The sequence below is a fragment of the Gouania willdenowi genome, chromosome 9 (assembly GCF_900634775.1).
Source record: "Gouania willdenowi chromosome 9, fGouWil2.1, whole genome shotgun sequence".
Classification (NCBI taxonomy): Eukaryota; Metazoa; Chordata; class Actinopteri; order Blenniiformes; family Gobiesocidae; genus Gouania; species Gouania willdenowi.
Window position 1 is genome coordinate 25,095,359 of NC_041052.1, and position 17,644 is coordinate 25,113,002.

Below are 17,644 nucleotides of genomic sequence, written 5' to 3' on the forward strand. Positions count from 1 at the left end.
TTAATTTTTAGATGTTAACAGATCTCATTAGTTGACTTTGAATTCATTTGATGGGGCTGGCGAATGCAAAGATCACCTCAATGTGTTTCCAAAATAATTACCTCAATCGAACGCAATGAACTTGATGAATTAATAATACCCTTCTGTCAGTTACTCACATTTATCTAAGCAGATTGATCTCATAAGAACATTGAGGGGGTCTTTGTTTGCAGCCAACAGCTGCCGTCCTGAGGTGTCAAGAGCATCAAGCCTTTCTGCATGAGTTCTCAGAGGCTTGGAACGACCGCTTTCCTGTCCGACTGCTTGAGTGAGTTGGTTTAAAAAAGAGCTAGAATCGCTTCAAAATCATCTTCCTGCACTCCACTGTGCACCTCAGATAACTCTGTTCTTTATCTGCCAGCAGCAGCCTGTAATTAGGATTCCTCTCCCAGCAGGCCACGACGCACAGGAAAGCAGATGTGGCTCACTGAGGCAGCAGACACCAACCGCTGCTCCAGCTGTTGCTGCAAATTTGACGCGGTTCTCAGCTCTTATCTCTAAGCTGGTTACCATGGATAAGCTCCACACAAACTATACATGTTTGTATGGGTTGTCACTGACAAAGTATTTTTCGGTATTTCTCTACACACTGACGAAATCCCAAAGCTCGGAATCCCTTTGGATGAAATACCAGTGGACATAAATCAGACCTCGTATCCGGAAAATGGACAAAATCCCAGCTTTCATTTGTTTCTATGGATAATATGACAACATCTGATAACAACACATCATTGATATGACAGATATCTTAAGCGGTCTCAACATCATTAACGTATTAATCAGATAATCAAATGCCAATCCTAACCCTGGAATTCTGTACACTGTTTTTGTCCACTGGGATTCTGACGTTTAGATTTAGTCCAATGGGATTTTATCTTGTCATTCACAAGGACAGCAAGTCCTTCACATCAATCCACAAAATGCTGACCTCTAGGACAGCAGCATCCTTGTGAGTGACGCACTGAAAAAGAATTCTGCATTTTTAGAATGGTGAAAAACTTTCAACTGCTTTGAAAAACTTAAAATATTAATTACACACTTGAAGAAGATTAATAAATACAGGTACACCTGTTCAATTGTCTGTTAACACAAATATCTTATAAGCCAATCACAAGGTTGTAACTCAATGCATTTATGCATGTAGACATGGTTAAGACAACTAGCTAAAGTTCAATGCAAGCATCAGAAATGAGTTTTAAGTGACTTTGAATGTGGGATGGTTGTTGGTGCCAGACGTGCTGGTTTGAGACTACAGTTCACAAAGTCTCACCAAAATTGAACAATGGAAGACAAGAAAAACATTGCCGGGTCTGACAAATCTTGATTTCAGCTGCAACATTCAGATGATAATGTCAGAATTTGGCGTAAATAACGTGAAAGCATGGATCCATCCTGCCTTGTATCAACAGTTCAGGCTGGTGGTGGTGGTGTAATGGTGTGGGAGATTTTCTTGGCACACTTTGGGCCCTAATTGAGCATCATTTAAATGCTGCATCTTACCTGAGTATTGTTGCTGACCATGTTCATCCCTTTATGACCAAAATGTACCCTTCTTCTGATTGCTACTTCAGCAGAATAATGATGAACTATGTCACAAAGCTCACATAATCTCCAACTGGTTTCTTGAGCATGACAATGAGTTTACTATACTCCAATGTTCTCCACAATAACCAGATCTCAATCCAATAGAGCACCATGTGATGGAACAGCAGATTTGCATCATAGATGTGCAGCCAACAAATCTCATCATCGTCATGTCACTATGGACTACATTCTCCAAGGAATATTTCCAACACCTTTTGGAAAGTATGTCATTAAGAATTAAGGCAGTTCCGAAGGCAAAATAGAGTCTGACCTTTTACTTTACCTAATAAAGTGGTCGGTGAGTGTAAATGTTCCCCTGTTGCTATTCCCCTTATTCCCAAAACTGCAACTTCCTGATTACATTCCCCTAAATAGTTACAAATCATGATTTCTAACTCATGGTGTATTTATTTGATGCAGTACACGCCTTTTAAATCAAGAGCCTAACTGTAAAACAGTACACAAACATAATCAACAGTAAACCTCAACTACTGTTGAAAGTTAAAACATAAAAGATTATCCCACATTTGTGAAACAAAATAAGCATAGCCCCAATCTTAACGCATTCACTGCCATTGATGCATATATACGTCATTTCAAATCCAACCGCTCACTGCCAATAACGTATTAGTACGTCAATTGTGTTTTTCATCGGGTGTTGCTAGGAGACAGTGTGACGGAGCTCTCCCATGAATATCAGCCTTGTACTAAGATGTAGTGACCAACTGGTGCCATGTAGGTGGCAGCAGTCCACCTTTGGATGAGAGATTAGCCATGATTGTCACCATCACTGGGGAGGGAGAAACCAGGGGCAAGGGAGAAAATGGTACTACGAGAGAAGGCGGTGAAGCTCCCAGCAGCGCACACTTGAGCAGAGCATGTGTTGACCTAAGTGGACTATTGAGAGTGTCGCGATCATGAGAGAAAATGATCAACAAACGGGTCGACTCGGCATGTCGGGAGTAGGAGAAAGTTGCGTGTGTGGAGAATGAGGCGGGGGGAAGGCCAAAACATTGTAAGAAAAGCATACAACTCTGACCCACATGGCAAAATAATAATAATTTTACCATCAAAAGCTAGGTCTCAGTGTTGTTTTTGTTGTTTTATAAAAGGAAACCAATGTTGATGAAAGTAGAGAGTCTATTCTCTCAGAATCTGGTTACAGATTTTAGATTGTCATAGGACAAAATATTCTGTGGGTCTTTAAAAATAAAATGTTGTAAAATGGCAGGCAGTGAGTGGGGTAGCTGTTCTGAAAATGGCTGGCAGCCAATGATTTAATAAATAATTACCATCTCTTCAAATCTACAGTATTGCATAAAGGTTAAACTAGTTTTGTTGTAACATGTCTATAAATCAGTTATTTAAGAGGTTGATTACATCTAATATGTAGTTATATTTTGGTTTCTATATTAGGACAATGTGCTACTGTTATTGTATATATAACGATATTATTGAAAACATTACTCTAATTTTTAACAACAAACGTCACAAAAAAGGTAAATCTATTATCAATTTTCTACTGCTTGTCTTGGTCAGGTTGAAGGGGAAGCATCATAAGGCAGGAGGTGTTCCTAGGTCAACTGAGAGACATATCAGGTTGTCTCAAATTCATTATGGACAATATGTGACAAGCACAGAAGTCCAGTAACCAAGCACCACTCTGCTTCAAGTCGGTCGGGCCATTCTTTAGAATTGCAACCCTCACAGTCTCATTGTTGTTACCAATGTGAGTGTTGAAGTACCCCAGCAGAACAAGGGAATCCTCAGAAGAAGAACTATCCAGAACTCCCTCCAAAGGGTCCAAGAAGGGTGGATACAGCTGTTTGGCCGATAGGCACAAACAACAGTGTGGCTCAGCCACCGCATACAAAGGCAGAGTGAGGCTACCATCTCGTCCACCAGAGTAAACGCCAACATAGCCAACAAAGCCAACAAAGCCAGGGGGGAAATAAGAATTGGCACCTGTGCCGGGCCTCTCTCACCAGCGACAACTCCAGAGTGGAAGAGACTTCAGTTCCTCTCAAAAAGACTGGCTCCAGAGCCCTCGCTATGTGTCGAGGTGGCCCCATACTCCTTCCCCATCAGAGACGTGACATTCCACATCATATAGCTAGCTTCTGTAGCTGAGAATCGGATGGTCAAGGCTCCCATCTTAGTCTGCTGCCCTATCCACATTGCTCCAGCCCTATATGATATCTCCTGGGGTGAGGTGAGCCTACCAAAGTTTGTTTGTACTGTATGTCAAAGACGAACACTTTGCAAGAATACAGTAATAACAAAACAGACCTTCATGAAAACACATCCTTTTCACGTCTCCTGTTTTCTGTCCTGAGCTTACTCCTCTGTGATTTGTTATGTACCTTCAGCAGGACAAAGGATGACAACTTTGCTGGTTGCTAGTTTCTCCATGATGGTGTCGGCAGGTTCTGCAAAGGATGGGGCCTCTGAGAGTAGAGGAAAACAAGTTAGGTGTTAGTTTAATGTGCAAAATGAAAACATGATCTATAACTGTTAAGTTACAGTATGTAAAGTTATCACAGCCTTTTATGCAGCTTATATGGAGGGAACTTAAAATAATCATCAGAATTTACTGAATTCTCCCTGTCTTATGGCAACCAGCCCCAGAGTTGCCATCGGCGGAGTCAGACATGTTGTCCGCGAGTCGCGCTATCAACAGCTGATGGGATGAGGCGCACCGATGACGTAGACGGCAGCGCGGATTGATGGACACGGAAGAGAAAATAGTGCCGATTAAAACAGGAGGTATGAATTTTTTTTGTGGGCGGTTTTGTGATGTAAATGAATCAAGCTTTCAAACGCATATCTCTTTTTCTATTAAAAACGCACAGTCATGTGGCCCCGGAAACTAACCGGGACTACTTTCTTGACCAACTTCAAACGGCCAGAACTCGGACCAGGGAGGTGACCACTGAGTGAAACAATGTGTATGCACTATAGTGATGGTGAGGATTGCATACAACGTCATGTCTAAAATAGGCGAACTATCCCTTTAACAATACATAATTATGCTTTTTTACCATAACATGGAATGTTTCACTCTTTACAAATGACAGCTTTCAAACTGGGCCTCCATGGACAACTGCAACCACTTTTGCTCTTAACGTGGGTGGAAAACAACCAAAACCCTTTATCCGCTTTGATATCAGGGAGTGATTGTGAGTGTGGGGGAACACAATTGGTCTTTACACATTTTCAGAAGCCATTGAAAATATTTAAATATATCATACAAAGTAAGCCTGACCTGACTATATTGCAAATGTTGTGTTTATTGGAGAATGGCTGATATTTACCAAGGATTTCCAGCTTGATCTCCAAAGCTTCCTGGCCTGCACTGTTCTCAGCCACACATCGATAGGTTCCCTGGTCAGTGCGGCTGACCTGCTGAATCCTCAGTGGTGTAACATTCTTGACACTGACTGGCAGTCCGTTATGAAACCAACTGATCTCGGGTCTTGGCTCTCCCTGAACCACACATGGCAGCGTGACAGTTTGGCCAATCAGTGCTTTCAGGAGCGGGGTTGCTGGTTGAATCCTGGGCTTAGCTAAGAGGGGAAAAAACCTTTCTGAATGCAATGATTTAAATCTACAGTCAGTGATGCATTCACAGGGAATGCAACAGCTTCCTGATTTACCTTGAATGTGTACATCATAGCTGATGGACACATTGCCAGCTGGGTTTTCTGCAGTGCAGCTGTACACTTTACTATCAATCAGGCGCACATCAGTGATCTTCAGTGAGCCTGAAGGCAAAACGGTGAACCTGTGGACAAGTGTAGGGTTAAGAGCAACATAATAAAAAACAGAACTTTATATGATCAATTAATCATACTTTAAAGCAACTCTCTAACAAAGCACTTGGACATAATTCTAGCAAAGCTCCATAAAAAGGGCCATTATATCGACCCTGGAAATGTAATGAGAGCCTTCTACTCATTGTATTTATAAATTAGTTTTGTCTAGATAAGTATTTAATATATGGTATATAGTACAGAGGTGGAAAACCCTGATCTTGAGAGCCACTTTACTCAAGTCTATCATACTGACCTGTGGCTAATCTATCAAAACAATTTCAACAGATGGCCAAGTCATCATTCAATAAATAAATAAAGTGTATATTTGTACGGTTGCCGTACGGACAACCCCCAGTGCTATTGGTACGGTCACCGAAGTACAAGTACGTAGCGTCATAGGGATAGGGTTAGGGTTAGGTTTAGTGTTAGGTTTAGGGTTAGGGTTAGGGTTAGTGTTAGGTTGGGGTGTTAAAAGGTAGCACGGGCTCAGGACATCCTAACTAACCCCCAACTAAAAACATCCCGTTTTTCGTTTTGTATATAGTTAAAAAAAGGGGGGGGGTTTATTTTTCTTTTTTTTGATCCTAGGAAGTTAAAAATTAAGTAAAAAAAAGTAAATTAATAAAACATTCAGACACCCATAAAAAGGACATAAAGGGAGGCCTAGGTCCCCATGGGAGTTAGGAGCACCAAGGGGCGTGGTCCCAGCGCAGCAACCTGACTGTTTATAAATAAAGGGTTTAAGATTTATACAACAGTGATAACATAAACTGGCTACAAAATTCATAGATAATTTAATAAAAGTTAACAATTAATGAAATGGGAATGGTAGGGTAGGGTAAGGGGTTAGGGTTAGGTTTTGGAAGGAGGGTTTGGGGTTAGGAAGGTATGGGTTAGGGTTAGGGAGGGAAAGCGGGGTCGGGGTGTTGTGGGGGGGGGGGGGGGGGGGGGGGGGGGGGGGTTTGGGGGTTAGGGTTAGTGTTACGTTTAGGGTTAGGGTTAGGTTATAACCCAATTTCGCTACAATTTTTAGGTTGTGGGTTAGGATTAGGGTCTTAGTCACGTGACCTAAACTGGCCAATGACTGACCTATCACGTGACCTATACTGGCCAAATAGGGGCGCTGCATACGGATAGAATGTCAGTATATTGATACAGCAACCGTACAGATAGCCACTTCCATAAACAAAATGTGCATTGCTGGGCTCCCCCTTCCCTCACTCATTTTCACTGTCCATGATGAATAATCAGGGATCGGGGTGGTCAATACCTGTAATTTAATGTGGAAGTTGATAATATGAACATGATGGGCTTAAACTTATTTAGTCAATATGAAATTTAAAGCAAGTGTCCCAATACTTTCTGTAACACTGTCTCCACTGCATTGGATCTCACATGGTCCTGATGATAGTAAAATCAAGCTTTGCAAGAAAAAAGGGAATAGTAGGATTAAAATGTAGTTACATTTCTAAAAATCTCAAAAGATAAATAAATAAATAATTTAATAAAATAAATTAAAATCACATTTCAAAATTATATCACAAACTGTAATTCGAAGCTTGATGCCAAAGAAACAATTTTGCCTTATTTCCAAAATCAGGTGCCTCCAAAATACAGCCAGTTCCTGCCAAGCACACGTGTCTTCTTTTGGTGCAGTTTGACAAGGCGCAGAACGCTAAAGCGTGTTTGCATTTTACACTAACCAAGATGTGGATTAAGCACAGAATGCAGAATGCAGTGCTATTTTAGGAGCATGCCAGTAGTTCTTCTGTGGGCAATGATGTGTGGAGGAGCTACTTAAGGTTTAGCAGAAAATACTGACATTCAAATCATTATGATTTAAAATTCAGAAAATGACAAATTACTAAATAACTAAGGCTTGTGCCATTGCTTATATAGATGATTATCTCAAAAGATACATAATGAAGTTGATAAAATTCAGTCTTTCTTACAAAAAATGTTTTAAGCAAAAACCAAAGCAACAGTTGAGTACAGGTGCACACCATTGAATGTCTGTTAAGTAACTACTAGGGGTGTGTATTGCCTGGCATCTGGTGATACAATTCGTATCCCGATGCATAGGTCACGATACGATGCGATATATCCCTGTATTAAAGTATAAGGCGACTATTGCAATTTTTTTAATATATGACTTAAGAAACAACTCATCTGAAAAATTGTACCTTCATGAGAACATTATGTATGAAATATATTTTATTGGCATATTTTACACTCAAAACATTGGCTTTACAATGTCTCCTGCAGTGGAAAAGACTTTCCTGGTTAAATAAAGGTAAAAAAAATCAATTTGGATGCATTTGGAATCGATCGGAGAATCCTGCGACGAAATATCGCAATATACCGCCAAATCGATTTTTTTCAACACCCATAGTAACTTCATTAAAAACAGTCACAGTGTATGTGACTGGAAAGGAGCTTCAATCTTTAATTCTATTACAAACCCATACTCACACCCTTAAAATCATCCTTAGGAGAGACAATACCATTCAACATTAGAACCAAATGTAGTCATCAATCATTGCTTTGACTGACACACTGCTACACACACCACCTCTCTCGACTCTCGTTCTTTCATCAAAGATCAGGCACGTTGGTGTCAAGTCATCTGTGCACACAGCCTGGCACAAAAGCTAACAGTGACAAACTGACCTAATCAGGAGTGAGTTTTCATTGACGAAATCCAAATACTCAGTCTTACTATATGTTTGTGTTCACATGAGAGTGAGCACATTGATATGAAGGAAAAAGACTTTTGGCCAGTCAGCATCCCTGGGTGTTTCCTTTGACCCACAGAGGGTAAAATGAGAGAATGCATCACTCCTCACACATTCTGTCCATTTCCAAAGCATGGCCTAACGTGGGGGTTGTTCACAGTGATATGTTATTCTCATCAGACTGCACCAGTAAAGAGTCAGCAAGTTGTTACTGCTAAAGTCCCCCCAAGGGAACCTGAAAATCAGGGTTTGTATCTCTCCACTGTCAATTTAATTTCCTTCCTTCTTCCTGGCAGTCATCACCAACCCCCATTGCTTCCTCCTTCTTGGTCCTGGGCTAACCTTACTCTGGGTCACCAAAGGTTTTTGACCTCCTAGCCATTCCAGTGTGAACCCTAATGACATGCTAATGGCAGCTAATGACATGGAAGAGTATCAAATGACCATCTCTATAAATATGAAGGAACTCAAGCAAACCTATCGCAAGATAATTTCAGTAATAGTTGCAGTAACATAACTTTGTACTGAAAGAGTAAAATAAGAAAGGCAGTGTGCCAAAGCTTAGTGGGAGAAAAATATTGTTATGGCAGTGTTTTTCACCCACTCACGTGGCCTGTAACCAATCCTATCTTGTCTCTGGCATAGACAGATAGCCACATGTCAGGATTCTGTGTCTGACTTGAACTGGCCTGTCTACACCAAAAGTAACCACACATGAAAGGCGAGAGTCAGGAAACCATGCTGGACCAGATGTTCCTTTTCAATTTCAACTCAGACTGAAGCCCACACACATCTGCTGCTGCTTCTGCCGAGACACGCTCAAAAGACGAACCCAAATGTGGACCAAAATATGACTACAGCTTTGAGAAGTTCATAAAGATAAAATATTTTTTAGACAATGTTAACTGGTGACTTTCTTACCCAGCTGTAACCGGAGGGATGGGATGCCCATTTCTGCTCCATGTGACGAGTGGCGAAGGACTTCCCTGAGCCTCGCATGGGAGAACAACCTCTGTGCCCACCTCTGCAGACATCTGTACTGTGTAGCCATGCTCACTCACTCCCAATATTTTTGGTACAGCTTGAATAAGAAATAAACACAACGTGGGCTTTTGTTAAGCTTAGTTTGTTTCTCTGTATTGGAATCATCTGCAGTGTGAGGTCAGACAGTGTTACTTTAAACACTGCTATGTTTGGGTGGGTGATGTCAAATGTGTGACTCACTGTTGACACTGAGCTGGATCTCTCGGCTAGCATAGCCAACAGCACTGGTGGCAGTGCAGATGTAGATGCCCGCATCCTCCGCAGTGGGGTGGGGGATGTGAAGGTATCCATCAGGGTCGGACTGAAGTGAGGAGTGCTCCCTGGACAAAGGTTGCCTACCCTGGATAAACGGCAGGAATAAAAAAACAAAGCAAAATGTTCAGTTTTTAAAAAGCACACGGTTGCTAACCTCAGCTGAAGACTTAAAGCTAAGTTATTTTTGTATATACTGTCATTTGGTAAAAAATGAATAATCATCTTTGAGCATATTGTAATCCAAAGTGTTCTGAGTGGACAGTAAATCTTTTTTCTCCTTCTCTTGGCCCTGTAAATGAAGTTTAGAAATCTAGGAGCGCGATGCTGGATTTCAGCCAATCAGAGATCTTTTTACAAATAGAGTGCTCTATGAGCTGTTTTGGGCATTACTATTGGCTGCACGACTGAAGTCAAGCACATTCGCGGACCATTGAAAGTAAAAGTGTAATAGTAGACATTCCAGCAGAAGTCTTTATCGCAGCGTTAGCCACAGCAAGTGGGAAAAGGAAGACAGATGTGGAGAAGCAACAGTAAAGACTCAATAATACCCGGGAGGGACGGCCAGCTTTGAGGGATCGCGGAACCCTATGACTGTGCAGGGTCTGCCCCATGTACTGGTTTCAGTGGGAGAGTGAGAATAGTTAGGAAACATTGTGTGTAAACCTCCATCCATCCATCCATCTTCTTCCGCTTAGCCGTTTCTGGGTCGCGGGGGCAGCATCCTCAGTAGGGAGGCCCAGACTTCCCTCTCCCCGGCCACTTCCTCCAGCTCTTCCGAGGGGACCCTGAGACGTTCCCAGGCCAGCCGAGAGACATAGTCTCTCCAGCGTGTCCTGGGTCTTCCCCGGGGCCTCCTTCCGGAGGGACGTGCCCTGAACGCCTCACTAGGAACGCCTCACTAGGGAGGCGTTCAGGGGGCATCCTAATTAGGTGCCCGAGCCACCTCATCTGGCTCTTCTCGATGCGGAGGAGCAGCGACTCTACTTTGAGCCCCTCCCAAATGACTGAGCTTCTCACCCTGTCTCTAAGGGAGAGCCCAGCCACCCTAAGGAGGAAACTCATTTCGGCCGCTTGTACCCGCGATCTTGTTCTTTCGGTCATGACCCAAAGCTCATGACCATAGGTGAGAGTTGGAAGGTAGACCGACCTGTAAATCGAGAGCTTCGCTTTTTGGCTCAGCTCCCTTTTTACAATGACGGACTGGTGCAGACTCCGCATTACTGCAGACGCCGCACCAATCCGCCTGTCGATCTCTCGCTCCATCCTTCCCTCACTCGTGAACAAGACCCCGAGGTACTTGAACTCCTCCACCTGGGGGCAGAGCCTCATCTCCAACCCACCTTAACGTGGTGGAGGGGTTTGAGTACCCGAATGATCCTGGGAGCTATGTTGTCGGGGTCTTAATGTCCCTGGTAGGGTCTCCCAAGGCAAACAGGTCCCAGGTGACGGGTCCGACTAAGAGCGGTTCAATAGCCATGTTTGGCGCTACCGGGGCCCCACCTTGGAGCCAGGCCCAGGGTTGGGGCTCGAGTGCGAGCGCCTGGTGGCCGGGGCTTTGCCCACGGGCCACGGCCGGGCAGAGCCCGAAAGGACGACGTGGGCCCGCCCTCCCGTAGGCCCACCACCCGCAGGAGGGATCATATGAGGCCGGTGCAATGTGGATCGGGTAGTCGTCCAGGGCGGGGGCCTTGGCGATCTGATCCCCGGCTACAGTGTGTAAACCTTAGAGCAGTTTATCCAAGGTGGAGAGAACAGACGCAATTCATTTTACTGTCTGGATGCGGAGTGATGGTTGTTAGTCCTGAGTGGCAGGCTGCTGAGAACACACGAGTCTCTATTGCTCAGGGCTGCACAGTTGTGTGCGCTCACGAGGATACCAGTAAGGAACGAAAAGTTTCGAAACAGGGAAGGGAGGGGGGAGCATTGTTGCTTCTCACGATTCTACATACTGCAGCTTTAAAAATAACTTTAAGTCTCTTATGCAATTACAAACTACCTATTAATGGCATCTCTATCAGCAATGTGTGGACCATAAACTGTAAAAAGAATAGATGGGACAAGCTGCCCGGTGGAGCGAAACTTTTATTTTTAGAGCTCCCCCTGCTGACTGGTTGCAGTATAGGTCATAAACCCTGCCTTCTCAATGATAACAGATGGGATGTGGGTCAAACTGTAAAGTTAAAATACTCATTACATAATTTTTTTCCAAACCTAAACTCTGCCGTGATCATTGGTTATCACCCTACATTGTATTCAAGTGCTCATTTTTTAGGTTGAAATATGGGATTTTACGTCACATATGACGATGATGGACAGCCGCGGATCTTGCATGCCTCTCTTTGTGAATAGCAGTTACTGTAAGTAGTGAAGGAAAGCCGAGACGCCATTTAACTAGAAAAATGGGCGGGGCGTGTTAGCAGGACTCCTGCCGCCGGACCCTACCGCGCAGACTCTGGCTCCAAGTGACGTCAAATTTGCAAGATGGAAGCGCCCCTAAGCGCTGTATTTTGGCTGAGTGGGAACAGCTACAGTGCACGCCCACTGGCACGGAGACATGATGGTTATAAGGGGCGAGGTTAGGGGGTGGCTACTTGGGCTCAACCCTGGATGTTTTTTGAAAAGCCCCGAATTTAAATATTGAGGGGTGTAAAAAACTTCTTGGAAGTAATGTGCAGTACAGCAGAGAAACACCAGATGTGATGAAACGTGTGATGTTTTGAAGTTTGTGAATCTCATTTGAAAAGTGTTCGACATTACTCTTGCTAAATGCTAGCTTACTATCAGTAAAGTTACAGTATAGTACATGGTGTACAGTATTCCCTGGACCAGGGATCTGAGGTGATGACTATTAACAAATAGTTGCTAAGATTGTTAATATCGTTCATTGATAGTGTTATTTTGCTTCATTAAAGCATATGTAGCTTTATGTCTGCATGCTTTAAGGTTGTCAGAATTTGAAGTTGAAGATGCCGTATCATATGTTAAAAAGCACCAATTCTTTGCACATGCTAAAAAATCCATCTCTCATCGAGGGAATCCCCGGGTTTTCTTCAATCCTAAATCAGCCCCTAATGCTTATGTATTTGCTTTGGAAAAAAAAAAAAGCTTTTAAGATGTCCTTTCCTCCAACCAAAACACTTAATTTAGTGTCCCGAGGAAGAAGAGAAAAATTCTCAAGAGACTAGAAGTCAGTGTTAAATTAAATCTTACATGCTTTTGTCTTTTATTTTTTCGTGGTCAATCTCAAATAACCTTCTTTAGAGAAATCCTTTGCTGCATAAATGGTCAATTAATGACCACAAGGAGTATCAAATGCTTACAGAAAAAAAACCTTTCACTGGTTGATTAAAGTCCAAGTTGTTTTTATTGCATCTAGTATGTCTGCATTTGTCTGGATCAGCCTGAAGGCACATAACCTTTAAGGCTTTCCTCTCACAGCATTGAAATGTTACACCGGAAGAAATGAAGAAAAGGTTTTAAACCAGCATCTGAGGTACCATAAAATATAGAGCGATGCCTTACAGTTGAGCAGCATGTTGCTATGGTTACATCCACTCTTGTCAAGTTTAATCAAGCCCTAATTGCAGTGCAAATGGGTATTGTTGATGGTATTTTTAGAGTGTTTTGAAAATCAAAGGAAAGGCCAGAGGGAGACTACTTGAGTATGCTGAAAGGAAAATATGTAGAGTTAATATTAATAGCATTTATGTAAATGCAATCTAAAAAGGGAAAGGCACTTTTTATCCATTTGGGGCTCAACGCAGTTGAAAATGGCATTTTGTTTCATTATATTTTTAATTATCGGGTGGGTTTTGTTTGAATGTGTATTATCCACACTAAAGGAAGAGCTAATTATACAGCAGAGTGCCAAAGAAAAGAGACTTAAAATACCATCCCTTCAAATATCTTTGCATTTATGGGGTAATTATTCATGTCTGAGTCTCAATGATGAATGGAGACGGTAGCAAAAAAGTGTATATATTTGGGGTATTGTTAAGCTTTGGTTACCCCATGGTGTATGTGGGTACTCCCCTGGTACATTCGTTTTTGCAACAGTCCAAATATATATTTATGTATGGTGGATTCAGTAGTTGTGATGATATGTAAGCATTTACCATTAACTGGTATTGGTCCATGGAACATTTGGTACTGGGTCACGAAGGAAAAAAAATTAAAACATATTTTCATACACAAATGTTTTAACTTATCGTTCTGAAGCGCAGCATTTCAAATGGGCTTGATGCACACATGAACACAACCGGTGAATAAAAGCAATGAGTGCGGTGCAAGCAGCACCAAGCACCCTCTAGACTACACACATACATACACACACACATTCACACACAGACAAACAGACCTCTCCCCCCATCCACAGAAAACTATGGACGTTAGAAAGTGGTCTGTGGGAAATAAAAGGTTGTGGATCACTGATTTTAAAGACAACCCATGCATCTGGCCTTTTTGAAAGCCACTCTCGTTTGTTGCTTTGTGCAGATTCAAAGCTACCAGCCTTACCTCTACTGTAGCTGCCTCAAAAATGTTCAGCCATAAGATACTGTTACATATTAAAATCCCTATGTCATCGTTTTTCATGCTGGCGCTAAATGAAACAACACAACCAAAAAAAATGCTTTTTGCAATTTTACAATTGTGATGCACGACGGGGTTCTGGTAAAGTTGACCCCGGGGTTGGGGTCAATTACATTTTTCAGTTAAAATTACATTTTCAATTACCTAAGTTCAATTAAAATTCAATTACGATTACAGTGACCAGCATTCTTTTTCAATTACAATTAAATTACAATTATTTTTTGTCTTCAGAAAGTCTATTACAATTCATCACAATTACTGAGCCTGAAAGAAACAACCTTTCAGTTAACCTTCCTCTTGTGCTAGCTTTCTGTTAGCATATCTCTTATGATAATGGGTCCGAAATCAGCTGTAAAATACACTGAAAAATATGATTATCATCTATTTGTTTCTCATCTATTCTCTATGTTATCTTGTTAGGCTTCCTGATCAATGAAAACATAGCTTTTAATATTTTTAGTGTGGGCGTCTGAGCCTTTTTTGTGTCAGTATACCCTTAGATTTCAATTTTTCTAAAATAGTAAAATGTGGATAAGCTTGATATGAAACATATTTTATTAATAAACTACATATGTGTAGAACTGTACATAGAACTGCAACATGGTTCCACAGTTTAACGTTACATTTTAACTGTCAATTTCTATTGAATTTTCATGGCAATTACAATTACAAATTGTAATGACAATGTATTTACAATTGCAACAGCAACATATATTTTAAATTACAATTACAATTATAATTATGCCATAATGGTAAATTACAATCGACTCCAACCCTGGTTGACACGTTCACCGCTATAAGCTTACAATGTCAACACATAGGGAGTTAGCTAGAATTAACTACGCTAGTTTGTCTTAAAAAGGTCCCAATAGTGTATAACTGCCAACTGTAAAAATACTTCTCAGGATGGAGTTTCCTTATATATGTTTCATGGGGACCCCAAACTTAATCAGAAATGGGTGCTGCAATCCAATTTTTTACCCCCCAGAACACGCGTGTCAGCTCCTGCCGAGTCTGAGCGCAAACAAGTATGTGTTACTATTGCTATCGATGTGTACATGCATGTGAAAACTTTTAAAAACTACATAAAGTAACTGCTACATGCTAATGTGTGATAAGCCTGGTGCAATAAAGCCTCTATGATGACATGTCTGCACTACGCTTTTATTGTGAATAATTACAGCTGATAAAGGAGCTCATGACTGTAGAAAGCCAACCCACACTAGCCAGGGGACAATGGAGACTGACAATGAAAATGATGAAATAACATCATAGATCTGTAAACAGGTTTACTGTAGACTTTGCCAACTCAAATGCACTTACAGCAGCTTAGGACTCGTCACATCTGTATATTATGATCACAATAATTTGAATAAATGTATTTTCTGTTTTCCAGCAAGAAGAAATAGTGCATTTCAATCACATATTGCGATCCAAACCTAGATAAGAACCCCTTGAAAACAGATAGTGTTGTGCAACATAATGCAGAATTATATCTACAGTAGCACAACTGACATGTAATAATGTTTTAACATGTATACATGTGTGTATATTATCAGGTACTAAAGCAGCTCAGCTTAGAGAACCGTCTACTGAATCCCAATTTTCCTAAAGATGTTGGGAACTTGTCGGTTACACATCAGCCATCAAGCAATTAAGGTTTCTATTATCTGCTGCTGCATATACAGCATAACTATACTCTCCTCACCATTCAGTATTGTGCGGTCTGCCTTCTGCAGCCTGGGCACGGACAGCTTAATTTGCTGCGTTGACAGCGGGATGACTACTTCTTACTGATACAGTTGCATGGCTCCCTCAAGCAGAACGTCTATTTGTAACTAATGCTCAAATTCACTCCTATTTATGCATGAAAGGTAAACATTTTTTGAAGTGTACATCTCCAGTAAACCCACTTCCATGTGCTTCGGCCACGTTTTTTGTGTATTATGCTGAGAGCAACCCTTTTACGAGGATAAATTAAAAATTACGAACAAACTGAGCACTCGTTTTACACTATTATTACCGCATATTAGCATGAATTTCTTGAATAAGTTGGTGTTAAAAATACAAGATGTCAAAAATGGTGGCATTTTGACTTTAATGTGCCTTTACCTGTTTTTGGCTTTTGCTTATGTGCTTTTGATAACATACTGTACCCTACTTCGGGAACCTAGGGTGTATGTGTTTTGCTCTGTTGTAATACACTTTGGGATTTTGAGGTTTACCATATGGCTCATAAGTTGCACTGCACCTGACAATATCCTTCTTATGAATATATTTCTATTGTTTGCATGCTAACATACACTTATATAGGCTTTCTGTTTGTGTTTCTCCTTTTCAAAAAGTTTATTTTATTTGTACATGACGAATTTGTGATGAGGACGTTTATTGTTTGTTGTGTTCTGTCATCACCCTGAAAAAAGGAGCAAGCGGGTCGGAAGATGGATGGATGGATGGATGTTTTGTCATCTTTGTTTTCAAAGACAATGTTGTCATGAATATTCATCGGAAACAAGTTGCATCTGTTGTATTTGTCAAGGTGTTCCAGTCACAAACTGTAACAAAATGTTTCATTGCCAAAGTTGATCTGAAAAGGAATTTTAAGCTAAATTTGGGCCTGAGCCTCAAACAGAAGTTATGAGGACTTTTAAAATATAACCTCTACCAATGCTTAGATCAATGTGTTTAAACTCATTAAAAATCTCCTGCATACGACTATTCTTTCAGTTATTCCTATGCTTGTATTTCAACTGGAGCATGGATAGCTTTTTGTAATCTGATTGAATGGTATATGTAGCCTCGCTCTTACTGCGTGTATTTATTTGCTTGATAGAATGAAAAAATGGAAGTGAAATTTGATAAAGTGTTTCAAAGATACACTTTAACTAACATTCATCCTGTCATGGCCACTGGTCAATCATTTTATTTGTAAGGTGTTTTCATAATCTGAATGGAAATGATGTTACTGCATCCTGAATATGTATTCCATCCAAGGTCAAATGAGGCCAACTATGACCCCTGTGAGGACAAGCTGTGGGAATTCAAATACATCCTGTTTATGCATGGATTTCTGGGACTGAAGAAAAACAATCATTAGGGGGAAAAAAAAATCCAGGCTGTGAAATCGTCATCCTACCTTAGACCAGCCAACATCTGGCTTGGGAACTCCTTTGGTCTCACATGACAGCGTGATGGCTACACCCTCGTTGGCAACATAGTGGTACGGACCTGCATTGATCTGTGGGGGCACTGAAGAAGAAGTAAGGTGTGAAAGGCAGCTGTTAGAGGAACCTTGAAGAAACGAGCCAAAGATGTATCACCACTCAGTCAACAGCATCTGTGTTTAGGGCATTCTTCATTAAAAGAGCAATGATGAACTGTAACCTGGATGTCTTTCTTTACAAACCCATTTACAAAATGACACCATCCATCAGAGCATGCAGTAAATGAAACCACTCAAAACGACAACAGCAGGTGGTTAAGACATTGACTGGCTGTATTCCATGCAGAGTCCATGCATTATTGGCCTGACAGTCTGAGTCACAGTCTCTGCATCTGCCAGTGAGCCAGCGCGGAAGAATT

General features: G+C 41.3%; 1 protein-coding gene across 1 annotated transcript in view; it reads right to left on the reverse strand.

Annotated features, from left to right (window-relative positions):
• hmcn2 (hemicentin 2) overlaps positions 1-17,644 on the reverse strand; it is a 75,350-nt gene that overhangs the window by 38,697 nt on the left and 19,009 nt on the right. Inside the window, exons 20-25 of the mRNA XM_028457087.1 lie at positions 17,199-17,311; positions 9,398-9,557; positions 9,095-9,254; positions 5,280-5,407; positions 4,938-5,189; positions 3,987-4,070 (exon numbers count right to left, since the gene is read on the reverse strand). Of these exons, the coding sequence (XP_028312888.1) occupies positions 3,987-4,070; positions 4,938-5,189; positions 5,280-5,407; positions 9,095-9,254; positions 9,398-9,557; positions 17,199-17,311 (897 nt within the window). The remainder of the gene's footprint in view (positions 1-3,986; positions 4,071-4,937; positions 5,190-5,279; positions 5,408-9,094; positions 9,255-9,397; positions 9,558-17,198; positions 17,312-17,644) is intronic.